Source organism: Coenobita brevimanus, chromosome 78 (assembly GCF_032717465.1).
Source record: "Coenobita brevimanus isolate Jiangsu-jjx chromosome 78, ASM3271746v2, whole genome shotgun sequence".
Classification (NCBI taxonomy): Eukaryota; Metazoa; Arthropoda; class Malacostraca; order Decapoda; family Coenobitidae; genus Coenobita; species Coenobita brevimanus.
In genome coordinates, this window is record NC_137031.1 from 21,404,528 (window position 1) to 21,423,095 (window position 18,568).

General features: G+C 40.4%; 1 protein-coding gene across 1 annotated transcript; it reads left to right on the top strand.

The window, feature by feature from the left end:
- The first annotated feature begins 235 nt into the window (after positions 1-235).
- LOC145408737 (uncharacterized) lies at positions 236-16,766 on the top strand. Its single transcript, XM_080279395.1, has 3 exons — positions 236-269; positions 1,979-3,489; positions 15,669-16,766. Exons 1-3 carry the CDS (start codon positions 236-238, stop codon positions 16,764-16,766), a joined length of 2,643 nt encoding a protein of 880 aa, XP_080135521.1.
- The last annotated feature ends 1,802 nt before the right edge of the window (positions 16,767-18,568 follow it).

Genomic DNA, 18,568 nt, shown 5'->3' on the forward strand with positions numbered 1-18,568 from the left:
CCCCATCTTCCCTCCTTTCCCTCCACTGAGAGATATTGCGTCACTGCCAAGGTCCTCACAGTCAGTATATAAGGCGCTCGCTCTCCTTTCCAGGCATAGTCTTCAGCTCCCCTCCTCTCCTATCAAAACTACCTGCTCCTCTTCCTAAAGCTCCCCATCCCATTAATTGCCTACACTGGTGGCTGGTTCTCCATCTTGAGCTTTAGTTTACCCTCAAGTCGTCCTCGAAGAAGACATGGCTAAGATAATGAGGCAGCTGATATTTGCTGGTAAGAAAATGGATTAATGTTTAGATAGATAGATAGGTAGACAGGCAGATAGATAGGGAGATAAGCATAATATATTTTACATGTAAGACTGCATAGTATATTTTCAAGCATAGCGATTATATATGCCATACTTTTCTTTACCCTTGGACTCATTAAGTTTATAATTAAATATTGCTTCAGTTATATATTACCTTTAGGCAGCATCCAAAATTATACCTGTTACTATAATGATATATATGTTCTTATTAGCTGTTATACTGTATAAGCCAAACCTAACCCAGCTCTAACTCTAAAATAAGCTAGCTCTAACCCTCTACGTTTTTTCAGCTTGACTTTGTGTGTGAGTGGACAGGACACAAGACTCCCTAGGCGTCTCTATTACCCCCCCGACCACAACGACAGACAGCCATTTCACTGTTCCTAGTAAAGCCACTCTTCCGGGTCAATCCAGCCACTTAAATGCGAGGTGGTAACTGTAGTGGTGGTGGAGGGGAGGGGGAAGAACTACACTCACGCTCAACTGTTTCTGAGGATGTACAAGCGAGCACAATTGTTCGGGGTCACAGGAGGGGGATGTACACTCGTGCGCACTTGTTCCTGGCCACTGGGAGGGGATGTTCACTCGTGTGCATTTGTTCCTGGCCACTGGGAGGGGATGTACACTCGTGTGCACTTGTTCCTGGCCACTGGGAGGGGATGTACACTCGTGCGCACTTGTTCCTGGTCTTAGGGGAAGCAGTAGTACATTTAGCACATCCAGCTTGTACTCACAGTAGCCTGAAGGACTTTTAGACGAGAATTTAAAAGTTTTAGAAATACATTTAGCTGGACCATCTTCCTTGCTCCCGACATCTTTTTTCTTTTCATTTTCTTTTTCTTTTTTGGAGGGGGATATTTATAGTGAGGAGTTGTGAAGTTCAGTTTAACTCTGTCTATTAACCTATTTATCTATCTATTTATCTATTGCCAGACACCATATAGTTTCATTGTTATCTATCTATTACCAGACGCCCTACGCAGCATCTCTATTGCCAGACGCCCTATACCATCTCTATCAATCTATAGCCAGACGTTCTCAATATCCTCTCTATCTATCGCCAGACGCCCTAATTATCTATCTATCTACCTATCGCCAGACGCCTTAGGTATAATCTCTGTTGATCTGTTTCTCTATGGCCAGACGCCTTTCAGTACCTGACCTCTACTACTACTACTACTACTACTACTACTGCTACTACTATTACTACTACTACTACTACTACTACTACTACTACTACTACTACTACTACTACTACTGCTACTACTACTACTACCATTACTATTACTACTACTACTACTACTACTACTGCTACTACCATTACTATTACTACTACTACTACTACTACTACTATTACTACTACTACTACTACTACTACTACTACTTCTACTAAAAATACTACTACTACTACTACTACGACGACGACGACGACGACTTTTTTTGCACAAAATCACCTCCATCCATTAGGGAATTATATTGCGAAGATCAAAACAAACCTTCCTAATACAGTTCACCTACTACTACTAATACTACTACTACTACTATAATAATAATAATAATAATAATAATGATGATTATTATTATTATTATTATTATTATTATTATTATATTTTCGTATATTTAGCATTGTTAATTACTTTTTTAACTCTCTCTCTCTCTCTCTCTCTCTCAGCCCTGTTGGGAGCGTGTCTGGCTCAGAATACCTACCTACCGCCAAGCAACAGTAACGGAATCAACGGAAACGGAAACGGAATCAACGGGATCAACGGAAATGGCAACGGTGCTGTTAATGGTTATGGTGCAAACGGCAGTGGCGTTAACGGTAATGGAGCAACCATTGGTAACGGAGCAATCAACGGTAACGGCTATACTAACGGCAACGGTAACGGTGTAATCAACGGTAACGGTGTAATAAACGGTAACGGCTATACTAACGGTAACGGTAACGGTGTAATCAACGGTAACGGCTATACTAACGGTAACGGTGTAATCAACGGTAACGGCTATACTAACGGCAACGGTAACGGTGTAATCAACGGTAACGGGGCAATCAACGGTAACGGCTATACTAACGGCAACGGTAACGGTGTAATCAACGGTAACGGCTATACTAACGGTAACGGTGTAATCAACGGTAACGGAGCAATCAACGGTAACGGTAACGGAGTAATTAACGGTAACGGCTATTCTTACGGCATTGGTAACGGAAACGGAGCAATCAACGGTAATGGTGCAATGATCGGTAACGGGGCAAACAACGGTAACGGTAATGGGGCAATCAATGGTAACGGTAACGCGGCAATAAATGGTAACGGTAACGGAGCAATCAATGGCAATGGTAACGGTTATTTTTACGGTATTGGTAACGGAAACGGACTACCCAACGGTAATGGTGCAGTCAACGGTAACGGAGCAATCAATGGCAACGGTAACGGTTATTTTTACGGTATTGGTAACGGAAACGGATTAATCAACGGTAACGGAGCAGTCAACGGTAATGGAGCAATCAACGGTAACGGACTCATCAACGGTAACGGTAATGGCTACACCAACGGTAACGGGGTTATCAACGGTAATGGTAATGGAGCAATCAATGGTAACGGTGCGATCAACGGTAATGGAGCTGTGTATGGTAATGGTTACTCTTACGGCAACGGAGCTGTCAACGGTAATGGCAACGGTCTCATCAATGGCAATGGAGCAATCAACGGTAACGGTGCAGTCAACGGTAACGGTCCAATCAACGGTAATGGGTACGCTAACGGAAACGGTGCCATCAACGGTAACAGTGCAATAAACGGCAATGGGTACACTAACGGAAACGGTGCCATCAACGGTAACGGTCCAATCTACGGTAATGGGTACGCTAACGGAAACGGTGCCGTCAACGGAAACGGTAGAACAAGCATCGGTAATGGCTTCACAAACGGTCTCAACGGTAACAGCATCAACAGGATCAATGGTATCAATGGTAACGGTATCAACGGAATCAACGGCATCAACGGTAATGGGATCAACGGCTTCGTGGACCCCATCACCGCGTTGAGCTCTGCCATCGGGGGGGGCGGCGTTGCAGGCGTGGACTATCCCATCCTCGCCTCCGTCCCGCTGACCGGCTTCACCTGCGCTAACACACAGGTGCCCGGATATTATGCCGACGCCACCCCGGAAGCTGGATGTCAGGTGAGAAGTTACGGTGATTTACTGTTTTGTGGCACCGTATCTACTGTGTACGTCCTCAGGTATCATAAGTACAGTCCTGCAGTCTACCGGGTTTACCTGCTCCAACACACAGGTACCCGGAAGTTATGTTGACTCCGCCCTGGAAGCTGGATATTAGGTGAGAATACTGTGAGATACTGTTCTGTGGCACCGTATCTACTGTGTAAGTCCTGGCACTGAATCTACACTCTTAGGTCTTCATGACAGTTAAGTCTTTTCACTGCAGCACGCCGGTATCAGTAATTATACCATACGAGGCCGGACGTCAGGTGAAAATATGTGAGATATTATATCCTGGCACTGTATCTACTGTGTAAGTCTTCATGTATCATAGTACAGTCCTGCAGTCCACCGGGTTCACCTGCTCCAACACACAGTACTCTACTCTTACCTTCACATCCTACCTCAGGCTTGATGTCATGCTTCATTAAGACTTCTTTTTGATCAATTTATTTAACCTACTGCATCATAATATTCCCTCATACATTACTAATAAGGTTTTAAGATCTACTATTGATGCCCATGAAGGCTCATAGCTACAAGAGGCAAAATAAATAGCTGAGGAAGATGGGGAACGAAATCTGTCACAATACGACCCCTCGCATCCATTATAATAGTTACTCAGTTCTTTACTTCACTACATTCACCTTCCCAGGCACTGCAACCATGTCTGTCAAGTAAGGATGAATGCAGCTTATTACCATTGTGTATACTGTTGATTCCTTTATACACTCCTTCATGGTACTATATCATGGGAGGTCTCCATGGTAGTTATTGAGGTTAGCCCCTTCACGATCCATCTGTGCATTCCTTCACGGTACTAAGGCTTTTTCATGGTAGTATCTTAGGCTAGACCCCCTTCACGATACCATTATGCACTTCTTCATGGTACTATATACTTATGGGAGTTCTTCATGGTACTTAGCTAGCCTTTTCACTACACTGGGTATAGGAGCGACAATACACCTCTCCCAACACCATTTCCAATTTTCCTACACCAACAATGCCCTGCAATCTGGGAGTAGCAAGAGGGTACACTATTATGCTTACTGTCTAGGGTGTGTATATTTAGCCAGTTCCTTCATTACACCCGGGTTAGCTACATCAATATACAGGTCCATGAATACCAAGCTGACATTACACCCAGGGTAGGTTAGGCTATAATAAGCTATCACGAGAAGGAAAGTAAAAATATCATCCAATTTTAATAACCATCTGGGATGTAGGACGTTTGCTTCTCATCATGGGGGAAAAATGAGCAGGTTTCACTCCTATTCGTTGTGGTTAGAGGAGCTTGCTTTCAAATGGAGATCTGCTTCTATGAGTTAGCATTTTGCCTCTCATAGGACAGATTTTGAAGAGATGAAGACACCAAAAACTGCCTTATGTCCAATTCCACCTGAGTTCAAAATGACCCCACAAATTACACCAAAAGTATTTTCCAATACATTCTGAAGTCCTTGATCATTGGGATGTGAAAGAAGTGAGCTAACTTACTTAAAGACATTACATTCTCCCTCACTTTGGCCACAAACAATGCTCTCTTTTGTGAAATCTATAAATAGATCACAAAATAAAACAACTTTCCAACATAGCCTTAAGTCTTCGGGCATTGAAAATGAAAGAAATGAGCAAACTTACTAAAAAACATCCCCTTCTCTCACACTTTGGCCTTAAATCAGCCTCCCCTTGGTGAAAACTGCGTCTCATCCACGAATTACACTAATCTTAAAAACATGCAGAGAGTTCGCAGTCATGACATGTATATATCAATTTTCTCTTGCATCTTCAGCATTGATTGCTAAATAGTACGGTCGTTCTCCCTGACCTACCTAATTACCTCTTAATGCCATCTTCCGGTATGCCGAAGGCGATGACTGGGGCTTCTTCCTTACCGATTTCTACTACTACTAATAGTTCTTTTTCTTCTTCCACTACCACTACTAGTCCGCTACTATTACTACTACTTATTCTCCTCTCTCTTCTTCTCTTCCTCCTCCTTCTTCTTCTTCTTCATCTTCCATACTACTACTACTACTGCTGCTGCTGTTACTACTACTACTGCCTCTAATACTACTGTTACTACTATTTCTTGTTCTTGTTCTTTATCTCCTCCTGCTCCTCCCACTACTACTGCTACTACTACATTTATAGTTCTACCACTACTACTACTACTAATACTACTACTACTACTAGTACTACTACTACTACTACTACTAGTTCCACCACTACCACCACCACAACCTCCGTTACTACTACTGTGACTATTACTACACTATTTCTACAGGTCTTCCACACTGTTACTACTACTACCACCACCTCCACTACCACCATCACCACCACCACCACTACTGCTACTACTACTACTGTCTCCACAGGTCTTCCACACTACTACTACTATAGGACTACATAATAGATAGATAGATAAATAGATAGATAGAGAGACAGATAGAAGCAGGAAGTCAAATGATGAGAAGGTGTTGTGTCTGCGAGAAGTGAGCAGCGCTAAACATGCTTACACGGAGGAAAGCTGACGACAGCGGCCAGTAAGGAGATGATGCAGTTAGCTGTCAGCAGTCCTCTCGTGAGAAAGATCTGTTGCCATGAGGAACATATGTGACACACCCCTACTACACCAGATTTTTAGAAAAGAGAGTTTAGAAGGAGACAAGCGACCCTAGAGAGAGGTCGAGACGGAGATTAGCCTTAGAACAGAAAGAGAGAGAGATAGCGAGACAGGGAGGTAGCTACCCGGGACTTATACTTTTATTCCTGTTTAATATTTCCAAGACAAATAAAAATAGTCCCATACTATTCTTTACCTCTCCCGTCACTACATGACATCTGGTGGGGAAACTACTACAAGATATAAAAGCCGCTCAACCACAAGTCTAAAATATACTTCTCTACAAGTAACTACAAAGTCTTTATGACATTTGGTAGCAGCGAACGTATACGAACCTCGTCTACGAATCAACATTAAATTCCTACAAAATATCAAGATTGAAAAGAACCAACAATATCAGCTCCTGACAGTATTCTCTCCATCCTGCCCCCTCCGTCTCCCAGATCATTACGCTGATGCAGAGGTCAAGAGATCACTCGACGCCTTGCAAGTAGCTTAACGACAAACCAGCAAATGCGGACATCGTCTCCGAATTAAAAGCAAATTTCTACAAAAGCAACCGAGACTACAAGATTAGCTTCAGTTCTACAAAGTCTACAGCCATCTACAATCAACTACAGCCATCTACAATCAACTACAATTAACAACTCTACGTCGTCTGTATAATCTTCTACACGCACCTACAAGTAGCGGCAGTCTTCATCCCACAACGAGTAAATCACTAGAGAAAGGACCGAGAAAACTTCCACATAGAATAAAGGGAACAAACAAACGAAGAGTGAGACACGACTCACAACTCATCTTCACTCAAGTTACTCATCGCTACTCATTCACTCACCACAGCTACCAGTGTGGGAAGCCGACGTCACCATGTGCTGAGATGACATCACAACGCGAGTCTGCCATGCCAAGCAACGTGTGACTGACACCAGGCACTTCTCACCCACTACTCAATACTCATTATTCACATAGCTCCTACTCATATTCACTTATTTTCACAGTTAAGTTGGAAATTCGACGTTCTATGCTGAGGTTTGCCTGGGACAGCCGTTAACCACTACAAATACCAGGCCATGGAGTTTCCTGAGTAATATCGTCCATCAACACACCACTAGAATTATCAAGAGATCTTCAATCAAACCTGTATTTTCTTCCGAGATCGACTTTTGTATCGACACACCTATACGATCTGTATCAAGTGGGTAAAATTATACTTGCTCATTTCTTCTCAGTGCTAAAATTAGCTATATTCAACTTATTTACTCATCTAGTTTGCTAGGACATAAATAAACAAGAGGCGTATTTCATAACATCATATCTTAATGACAGGAATATTTTCGCCACCACCCACGTTAATACCAGATGACACACAAATTGCCACAACATCAGACTCACAATTAAGAGACAACCCACCCATTGTACAACCCACACCACACGTTATAGATAAGGAAACAAATACGGGAGTTTCGGATGATGAGTGGGAAACCCCTTCAGATGTAGAGAGTATCGACTTTGCAGCTGCCTTAAATACGTATGCCAATATACTTAACGGGGTTCACCGGTCCGGTCATACATATTCTACCATTCCCTCACATAACGATAAACTCGTACAAGTTGAATTAACAGGGCAATCATTAAATATGAATCAAGAACCAAATACTGCTGATCTAAAAACCACACCTCACGTTTTTGTGTATCACGAGGATAAGACTGCCCCAAAATTCTCTGGCACAGACAAGGATCGCATTGATGTCATTTCATTAATCAGTCAGTGCGAACAAATGTTCATCAAGCGCCACATACTAGATGAACAAGAGAAAATTGCTATTTTTTCATCTTGCATAAGCCAGGAAAGATGTCCAGCAAGCAATTTATTGCGCTCCGATAAGCTACATCGTGCTAGGACATATGATGAATTTAAAACTGAATTTCTGAAGAAATTTTCTGGAGGTATGAACTTCTTGCCAGGTATAATTCCAGAATTACATAAAATTGTAGATCTTGTAAGGGAGCACACTACAAACCATGTGCTCAGTGAAATAACTGCTGATGTCTCCACAATCAAGAGAACCCTATTAGCTACTCTGGAGAATTCTAAGTGGATAACAGATGATGGAAAGATGTCCCCAGACCTCGTCGTGGACATCATTGGTTATGTAGCTGCCTTGTGTAAATTACCTGATAGAACCCTTAAGATCGCCAAAACAATCGCGTACACCCCGGGAATGTGCTTACTAGACTTAATGAACGAGGTAGAGATGCAGTGCAGTAAAGCAGGTGTGGTCGACACACATGCACATTCTGGTAGAATCAGGGTACCTGAGACAGTATCAGCTGTGAAAACATCAACACCGACCCCAAACAGAGAACAAAATCGATCGCGACCAGAAATGAGGCAGCCCAAACAAACAAAGACGCCTAGACCTCGTTCCCATACGCCTTCCTACAGGCAGTTTCATAAGTTTTCGCGCAGCCCGAGCAGGTCTCGCGCCATAAACAACACTTTGTATGGGAAATCACCTCGTAGGTCACAGTCAAGGGATAGGTCCATTCTGTGTCATTACTGTGCAAAACCAGGACACACAAGGTATGAATGCTTTATCAAGGCAAAAGAGGATAATCAAAAGACACAAGGATTTGGTCCTTACTGTAGACATCATAGATACCAAGGGCACTGGACCAGTGATTGCAAAACAGTAGAAAAAATTGTGTCTATGTTCAAATCGGGGGAAGACCAAGTCATGACAAAAAACGAACAAACGTAAAGAAGAACAAGGTTAAACTTCACATAGGAGGCATGTTGGGAAATGAGTGTATCTTGATACCAGCTGTATGTGAGGATCAAAACGTTTCCTTATTTTTAGATACAGGCTCTCCAGTGAACTTAATAACACATGAAGAACTAAACAGAATTCTTAAAAATAAAAAGAAAGTAACTTTTCTGGATGAAGCTGATTTAGAATTATACACAGTAGATGGTCAAGAGATTACAGTAAAAGGTATGATAAGATTAAATCTCAGTTTCACAGAAACTACAAGACCATTCTCTGCATTGTTCTATATCGTTGAAAACTTAGCAATTAAAGCTCATATGTTACTGGGCTTAAGATCCATGAGAACTGAGAACATAACTATACTCCCACAAATGAATGGAATAGACTTTGATAATGAATTCATAGAGGAAATACTTTCAGAGCCCTCACCGATTGGTAGAAGAGAGCCAAAAAGAATTGGTAATATTAAAGGCTTTAACAAACATACACAAACAGATGAGTGTATAGATCCACTTACACCAGCAACCCCATCCTCCAGAATTAGTGACCCAGATAACAGTACTGATTTATCAATTTTTCCAGCCCATCTCACTAATGATTTGGTTATACCACCTAATTCATACATGAAGGTTACCATAAAGAGCAAATTACGGAATAGTACTGTTCTTGTCTTAGAAGAATTATGTAAAGTAAAGGGATTGTCAGTAGAAAACGCATTATGTCATACGAACGACGAAGGGCTAACTCAAATATTCATTATTAATCACATGAATGGGGAAGTTCAGTTGAAGAAGGGAACTTGCATAGTTAATATTGAAAAATGTTTCGCCCCTGTGAAGGAAATAAATATTGGTGGAGTAACAAGTGAGATCAAATCTACGGATAGAGAAAGAATAAAAGAGAATTTAATTCACTCAGGTGAATTTGACGAAGAAAATGATTTGTTAACCCTGCTGGAAACACACAGGGACACCGTAGCATTGCCCGGAGAACAATTAGGGTGTACTAACTTGATTAATCACATGATTAATGTGCACCCAGAAACACCACCAATTTTCGTACCAGCTTATCGCATACCACACTCCCAACGTACACTTGCAAATCAGTATGTCGATGAAATGTTAAAGCTTGGAATTACTGAGCCTTCAGTTTCTCCGTGGAACGCTCCCCTTTTCTTTGTGCCCAAGAGAAATGGAGAAATGCGTGCGGTAGTAGATTACCGTAAACTAAATAATCACACCATCCCAGACAGATTTCCCATGCCATTGCTAAGTGATGTTCTACAGAATACTGGTCCTGAGAATAATATATTCTCGACCATCGATCTCCTAAACGGATACTATCAGATTCCGGTATCTCAGGAGTCACGTAAATACACTGCCTTTTCAACAAACAGAGGCCATTATCAATATACAAGAATGCCAATGGGACTGAGGACAGCCCCAGGTACGTTCCAGCGTCTTATGAATTACGTATTGTCCGGAATTTTAGGACAAGGCATATTTGTTTATCTTGACGATATTATTATCGCAACGAAGAATATTAAGGATAATCTCAGGAAATTAGACTTACTCTTACAAAAGCTTAGTGATGCTGGATTAAAAATTAAACTTTCTAAATGCAAATTTTGCTTTAAGGAAATAAATTTCTTAGGCCACAAATTAAGTTCTGATGGTATTCACACCACTGATGACAAAATACAGGCAGTGAGAGATTTTCCTGAACCCACTACGACTGACGAAGTTAGACAATTTTTAGGTCTGGCTGGGTACTATAGGTCCTTCGTACCACAGTTCTCTCATATAGCCTTCCCTCTATTCCAACTACTAAAAAAAGGTGCTGTATTCCAATGGGAAGAAGAACAAAAAAGGGCATTTAACAATCTAAAAATTAAACTAACAAATGCACCTTGTTTAGCATATCCGAATTACACGAAATCATTTCTTATTTGTACAGACGCATCAGTTAAAGGATTAGGGGCTGTACTGATGCAGGAAGATAAAAGAGGAAAGAATCAACCAATTGCATTTGCCAGCAGACAAACAAGAGGTGCGTGAGAAAATTATAGCACTACAGACTTAGAGGCACTTGCAGTGATTTTTGCATTACAAAAGTTTCGAGATTTGGTATATGGTTACGAAATCCACTTTATTCACCGACCACATAAACCACTGGTGGGTATGTTTAAAGAAAACTCCTTTCTGGGAGGAGAGCAAGATGGAAATGTACAGTTGAAAACTACAATGTACAAATACATTATACACAAGGTAAAATGAATATAGTAGCTGACGCATTATCTAGGAACCCGAACACAATTCAGGTTGCGGCGTTAGATCTCAAAGGAAATATCCCAAACCACGAGGATATCGCAAAGGCACAAAGACTTGACCCAGTATGGTCAAAAGTAATATACAAGTTAGAAAGTGGAGATGACATACAATTACCCAAACTGCATGTCCCACTTGAACAATTCACAATGGTCAATAATACATTATACAAAATTAACTCTAAACAACCAAAACGCCAAAGAAATACTAACCAGTTGGTAGTACCTAATGACATGATACCCCAAGTATTACGAATGATACACGACAGCCCACATGCAGGACACCCTGGAAAGGATAAGACATTCAACCAAGCCCAGCTATTATATTACTGGCCTTCATTACGAAGAGATATAAACAATCATATAGACAGATGCGAATCATGTGCGAAACACAAAAGGATACCCAATCACACCTGCACCGATGGGTAATTACCCTGTACCACATCAACCATGGGACGTTGTCGCTGTTGATTTACTCAAGATGCCATTATCATACAATAATAACCTATACTTATTCGTAGCAACGGATCATTTTTCCCGTTATGTCATTTTAGCTCCAATTAAAGATAAGACAGCAGAGACAGTAGCAAAGGCAATAACAGATAATGTAATATGTCGCTTTACTACCCCAAAGGTATTAATAAGTGATAATGGAGGAGAATTTAATTCTGAGATCTTACAAGAAATATGTAAACAATACAACATTAAAAAGGTTAACGTTTTGGCCTATCACCCAGCATCGAATGGGTTGGTAGAGAGACAAAATAAAAGGTATTAGATGTGCTACGACACATTCTCAGTGAAAATTATGCAAGCTGGGATGATTGGATTCCCAGAGTAGAGGCCTCCATTAATGGGTCTATAAATAAATCCATTGGTGACACACCACATTTCATTATATATGGCACAGATAAAAAATTACCATATGAGCTCCTAGAAGGTGACAGCATGCCTATATACAATTACGATGATTACTCTAAACTCCGTTTACGTGAATTCCAGGACATTCACAAAAGAGTGCAAAAACAATTAACGATGTCCAAGGAAGAAATGACGGAGGCATTTAACAAGAAGGCAAAAGATTCACCTATCAGCTTAGGAGACATTGTTTACGGAGTCATTCATACGAGAGACAATAAATTATCCCCTAAATTTGAGGGCCCATACAGAGTAATTAACATAAAAGCAAACAAAGTTTTAATTAGGTCACTTTCAAGTGGCGAGGAAAAACAAGTTCATATTGACCATTTAAAACGAGTTTCAAGGGAATTATCACATAATTATTCAGCCTCGGATACAACCGAACAGGTGAACGTACCTCAAGAAACCAAGCAAGAACACAACAATGATTACAAAAAGAAATTAAGGTCATATACCAAACAATCGAACATAGGTGCAACTATTCCAATGAAATCTACAGTACATCATTTACGAGAATTAAATATCGATTTAAACTCCTTCTATAAATGAAATAACAGCCAACCGTAACGCACATCATCACTATCATCAACCACAGCTTTATAGGAAATTAATAGATTTTTTTTTTCGGTAGGTTACGATGAAGGGACTTATGCTATGGAGTCTCCTATACATAGTAAGAGTATATGCGCACCTAGACCCCAAGCATATAGTACGACAAGGATGCCTCATAGCTCCAACGGCCACGACTACAATCGTCAAGGACGTCATGAGTACTGAAATAAGTCTAGATTACTTGTATGACTTACCTACTTATGTAGAAAGACTTGCGACGCCGATGCGAACTCTGGACTTCAAGATAGGGAATTATGTTTCACAATCACATATCACCAAGGAAGTGGATGAAATGGTGAAGTTAGCGAAATGGAAACTAGAACAGGCGAAGTCAACTATGCTCGTCATGATCCAAGATCTCCCATCTTATGGAACGGAGGTGCTGAGCGACAGGAACGACATCACACGTACTCGCCAAAAGCGCGGTTTGTTCGATCTGGGCGGCGCAATTCTTGGGAACATCTTTGGATTGGCTACAGAGGATGACCTTAAAGAAATAAACAACAAATTTAATAAGATAGCTCAGGTACTAACATACCAGGATAAATTCATCACAGGACAGAACTCGGCAATGAAGACAATTGTGAAAAATCTGAAACAAGCAGAAAACGTAGCTCTCGAGAGTATAGATAAAATAAATGACTTAGAGGGCAACGTTACTCTTTTCCAGCACTTCTCCATCATCACAGAACATATTGACACGATTCTACTACAACTAGAGAACACTAGAGATCATTTCAGGGCACTTATGCAAGGAATTTCGAATGCTGGTGATGGCAAGATCACAAATGACTTGCTCCCAGTTCATGAGCTACGTCAGATAGTTAGTCAAGGCATATATAAACATAAATTGAACCCATTGTTCCGCAGTAGGGAATTTATGCAATATTACCCATACTTAGAAGCAACACTAACACCAACATCAGTGATAGTTCATGTACCATTCATCACGGAAGACCTGTTCACAGTATACCAAATACACCCCTTCCCCTATAGAAACAACAACACTTTAGTCATCATCAACATCAACACAGACACCGAACTCATCATGGTCTCCAAGAGACGAGACACTATCACTTTCGCAAGTTAGTCAACGATTGAGCGAAAGTGCCGCACATCCTTACATGCTGTTCATCTTTGTCCTGCGTACATTTTCAAGTTTCAGCCTACTGATACGGTCCCTTGTGAAATGGCTATCATCAGCAATAACAATATTCATCATCATTGCAACTTCACTTTTGCTCCAGATAAACTTGTACACCATCAACGCATTGGACACTCGCAGTTTTTTTATTTCCCTCATAACACATCAGTTTACATAGTCTGTCCAGATATACCACCATCTCATACATCAGCCTCAGGATTATACATAGCACCAGACTACTGTGCGGTATTTACACCATCCATGTCTACTTTTTCCACCATCAATCACTACGCCATTATCAACCATACACACAAACATTTCCACCCACTGCCTGATATGAACTTAAACATGAGCACAAGTATTAAGCTGACTTCACCTAAGTTTGAAACTATGCAGCTGATCAATGAAACAATGAAGCCCTGGGAAGATTTGAGTTTGAGTATGTTCAACCCATATTATGTGTATAGCCAAGCACCTTCTGTCTTTATAATCATCTGCATTGTAGTTGCAGTATTGCTGTTGGCAATGCACAGAATGCATGCAAGAATTGCTAATTTGGAGTCATTGTTTAGTGGGGGGAGAGTTAACATCACAGTTAACCACCCTGAATGAAGTGTATATATTTTGTATATAGTATTAATTATATATATAAAAAAAAATAAAAAAAAATAATAATAATAACACAAAGAAGAATGACCCATATATGACAGACCAGTACCATTATCTTTGAATGAAATATTAATAACTCTTACAATAATCTTAATTTTAAACTATTTTTATTCTTGCATGTATGCATTTCACTATAATATCCCAAGTACATACTGTATTACAGTTAAATAATTTACTTTAATGCATTTATTCCAATATGTATACAACTTATTTAAAATGTAGTATTACTGAATAATCACTATTTACTATGAATAATATATGTATACAATATTCATACAATTATGTTACTTTACAATATTATGTATTTCACTTAATTAGCTTATAAGTTCATTATAATGTGTATGTAGTATGTATTAATATATTATAACTATTAAATGTCGATGGTACGCCATTTTCGCGCGGCCGAGCAAATATAGGACTACATAATAGATAGATAGATAAATAGATAGATAGAGAGACAGATAGAAGCAGGAAGTCAAATGATGAGAAGGTGTTGTGTCTGCGAGAAGTGAGCAGCGCTAAACATGTTTACACGGAGGAAAGCTGACGACAGCGGCCAGTAAGGAGATGATGCAGTTAGCTGTCAGCAGTCCTCTCGTGAGAAAGATCTGTTGCCATGAGGAACATATGTGACACACCCCTACTACACCAGATTTTTAGAAAAGAGAGTTTAGAAGGAGACAAGCGACCCTAGAGAGAGGTCGAGACGGAGATTAGCCTTAGAACAGAAAGAGAGAGAGATAGCGAGACAGGGAGGTAGCTACCCGGGACTTATACTTTTATACCTGTTTAATATTTCCAAGACAAATAAAAATAGTCCCATACTATTCTTTACCTCTCCCGTCACTACATGACATCTGGTGGGGAAACTACTACAAGATATAAAAGCCGCTCGACCACAAGTCTAAACTATACTTCTCTACAAGTAACTACAAAGTCTTTATGACACTACTACTACTACTACTACACTATTTCCATAGGTTTTCCACACTATTACTACCACCACCACCACCACCACCACAACTACTACTACTACTACTACTACTACTACTACTACCATCTCCACAGGTCTTCCACATCTGCCAAGCTGATGGACCTATGGATTCCTTCCTTTGTCCCAACGGTACTGTTTTCAACCAACAGTACTTTGTGTGTGACTGGTGGTACAACTTCGACTGTGCCACCGCTCCCAGTTTCTATGGTCTCAGCGCCAATATTGGACTCGTCAACGGCAACGGTGTCAACGGTAACGGTGTCAACGGTAACAGTGTCAACGGTAACGGCATCAATGGTAACGGTGTCAACGGTAACGGTGTCAACGGTATCGGAATCAATGGTAACGGTGTCAACGGTAACGGTGTCAACGGTAACGGCATCAACGGTAACGGTGTCAGCGGTAACGGTATCAATGGTAACGGCATCAACGGTAATGGTTATGGTAATGGTGTAAATGGTGTCGTTTTCAACGGTATTAACGGCAATAGAATAAACGGTAATGGTTATGGAAACTTCAACGGTAACGGTGTCAACGGTATCGGCATCAATGGTAACGGTTATGGTGTGAATGGTAACGGTATAAACGGTAACGGCATAAACGGAAATGGTTATGGTAATGGTGTAAATGGTAACGGTATCAACAGTATTAACGGTAACGGGATCAACGGTAACGGTATGAATGGTAACGGTATCAACGGTAATGGCTATGGAAATGGTGTGAATGGTAACGGTATCAACGGTAATGGTTACAGTTACGGGCGTCGCAACAGTAACGGAGCCATCAATGGCAACGGTGTCAACAGAAACGGCCTAATCAACGTTAATGGCAACGGAAACGGCTACACCAACGGTTACACAAACGGTAACGGTGCAATCAACGGTAACGGGGCAATCAACGGTAATGGAGCTGTCAACGGCAACGGCTACACAAATGGGTATACAAATGATAACGGTGCAATCAACGGTAACGGAGTAACCAACGGTAACGGCTACACAAACGGTAACGGTAATCGAGTAATCAACGGTAACGTTGCAATAAACGGTAACGGTGCGATCAACGGTAACGGTAATCGAGTAATCAACGGTAACGATGCGATCAACGGTAACGGTGCAATCAACGGTAACGGTAACGGTATAACTAACGGGCTGTATCAAACTCCCAGCTTTTAATAGTACAATCTATATAAATTATTGCCCTATAGATGTATATATAAATTTCTATATAAATAATGTAAATAAAATATATATAATTATTTACATGTAGGTGCCAGGTAGACTAGACAGGTAAGATACTAATTAATTTCACTTGTGTTGGATTTCTTCACATTTTTGCGACTTTCAGACGGTTATTCTCAGCTTAGAGGGATTTCTCGGGCTGAAGGGGTTAAGGGAGGCTTGGGCTGCCTTCTCGTCGGGTTAGGTACTCCCTAACAACTGTTCCTAAGCGATATATTTTGCTGAATACACTTTGCCTTCCTGTTACTTAAGTCATTCTGAAAAATACATCTGTGAGGAAGAGGTGTTAGGGAGCTGTCTTAACTGCCGAGAATACGAACCTTGGACTCATAAGGAAGCTCCCTAACACCTCTTCCTTAGTGATTTATTTTTTGGATATGGCTGCGTAATATCCTTTAGCACGTTATCCATGCAGAGTATGGCGATATTGGAAGGGTTTATGGACCACCGGATAGGACAGTAATGTATAATACACAAATTAAGTCGCATGGGAAACGGTGTTAGGGAGCTTCCTTAACCGAGAATACTGCCCTTGACTGAACTCCTCCAGACCTGAAAAAACCGTCTGAACAGAAAATTATAAAACCCTTAGCCTTCCGCTGCTACTACTAATGTTCACTGCTAACTTAAGATGTTTTTTCTCAGTTGTAAAGGGGGAAAATCGTCTCTATCAACCTCTCAGTGGGAAGACGATTTTTGAATTTATTTCAGATGCCTTCAGGGGCGACAATCCTTCTTCACTTACCCCTCAGTAGGATTATTTTTTCAGTTCATTTCAGCTGCCCTCAGACAATTTTATTCAGCTTTGGATGGACTTGGTGTATTCGGGGAGGTTGGAGAAGGCTTTATCTAATCCCCCCAGCTCCACCTCTTCCTCCCCAGCTGCATAAAATCGTCTGGAGAGCAAGAAGAAAGTCCTTCACGTCTCCCTAGCTCAAACCACTAGGATTTATAGACGGTTTTCCCCATCTGAAGTCTAGCAGTGAAAGAGTTAAAACTACCCTGTTCCTCAGATCTGACTCAGTACTGCCTACCAGCTGAGAAAAAGCGTCAGGTGAAGCCTAATTAGCAGCCGGGTTGAGCTAGCGAGGTGCACGTAACAGGTCAAAGGTCACGAGGTCAAGGTGTCAATGATTACTTAGTGTCTTCTGGATATGCTTACGTTATTCACATCAAAGATTAATATTTCAGGCCAAATTCATGTAATATATTTAAATTTGGTTTGAATATGTTTTTAAATTTATATATACAGATTTCATTAATAGCCTATATTCTTTCAAAATTTGCAGTCTAATAGTTTTTTTTATATATTATTCTGATGTCAATACGGCAGTCATTTTCTTCCTTCTTCTTTTTTTTTTTTTTTTTTTTACTATCAAACTCAGGGATAATATTCAAAATTCTGCCTTAACATAATTTATTTATTTGGCTGTCTGTTCTCTCATTAATATTAGAAAACGTTTAACTCCTTTTTAAAAATTATATTCTTAATGGTAGCCTACTTCATGATTTACTAATTTACCTAAAGGGCTCCTTAAATTTATGCCCTAAAAAGATATTCCTTTGACTGCATAAAATTTCTAGTTCAGATCTAAGCAATGCACTTAAAATTTTGTCTTGAGATGGTCTATTTTGATGTTTTAAAAATGTGGGGCCAATATTTGTTTATGAAAAGGGATATATAATTTTTATTACTCACCATTCAGGAGATTTTTGCTATCGTCTAATAATATTTT

Excerpts from the sequence above, each read along its gene's own strand:
- LOC145408737 (XM_080279395.1), top strand. The coding sequence starts at position 236 with ATGGCTAAGATAATGAGGCAGCTGATATTTGCTG. Across the intron at positions 270-1,978 it reads GAGGCAGCTGATATTTGCTG|CCCTGTTGGGAGCGTGTCTG; the intron begins GTAAGAAAATGG and ends TCTCTCTCTCAG. Across the intron at positions 3,490-15,668 it reads CCCCGGAAGCTGGATGTCAG|GTCTTCCACATCTGCCAAGC; the intron begins GTGAGAAGTTAC and ends CCATCTCCACAG.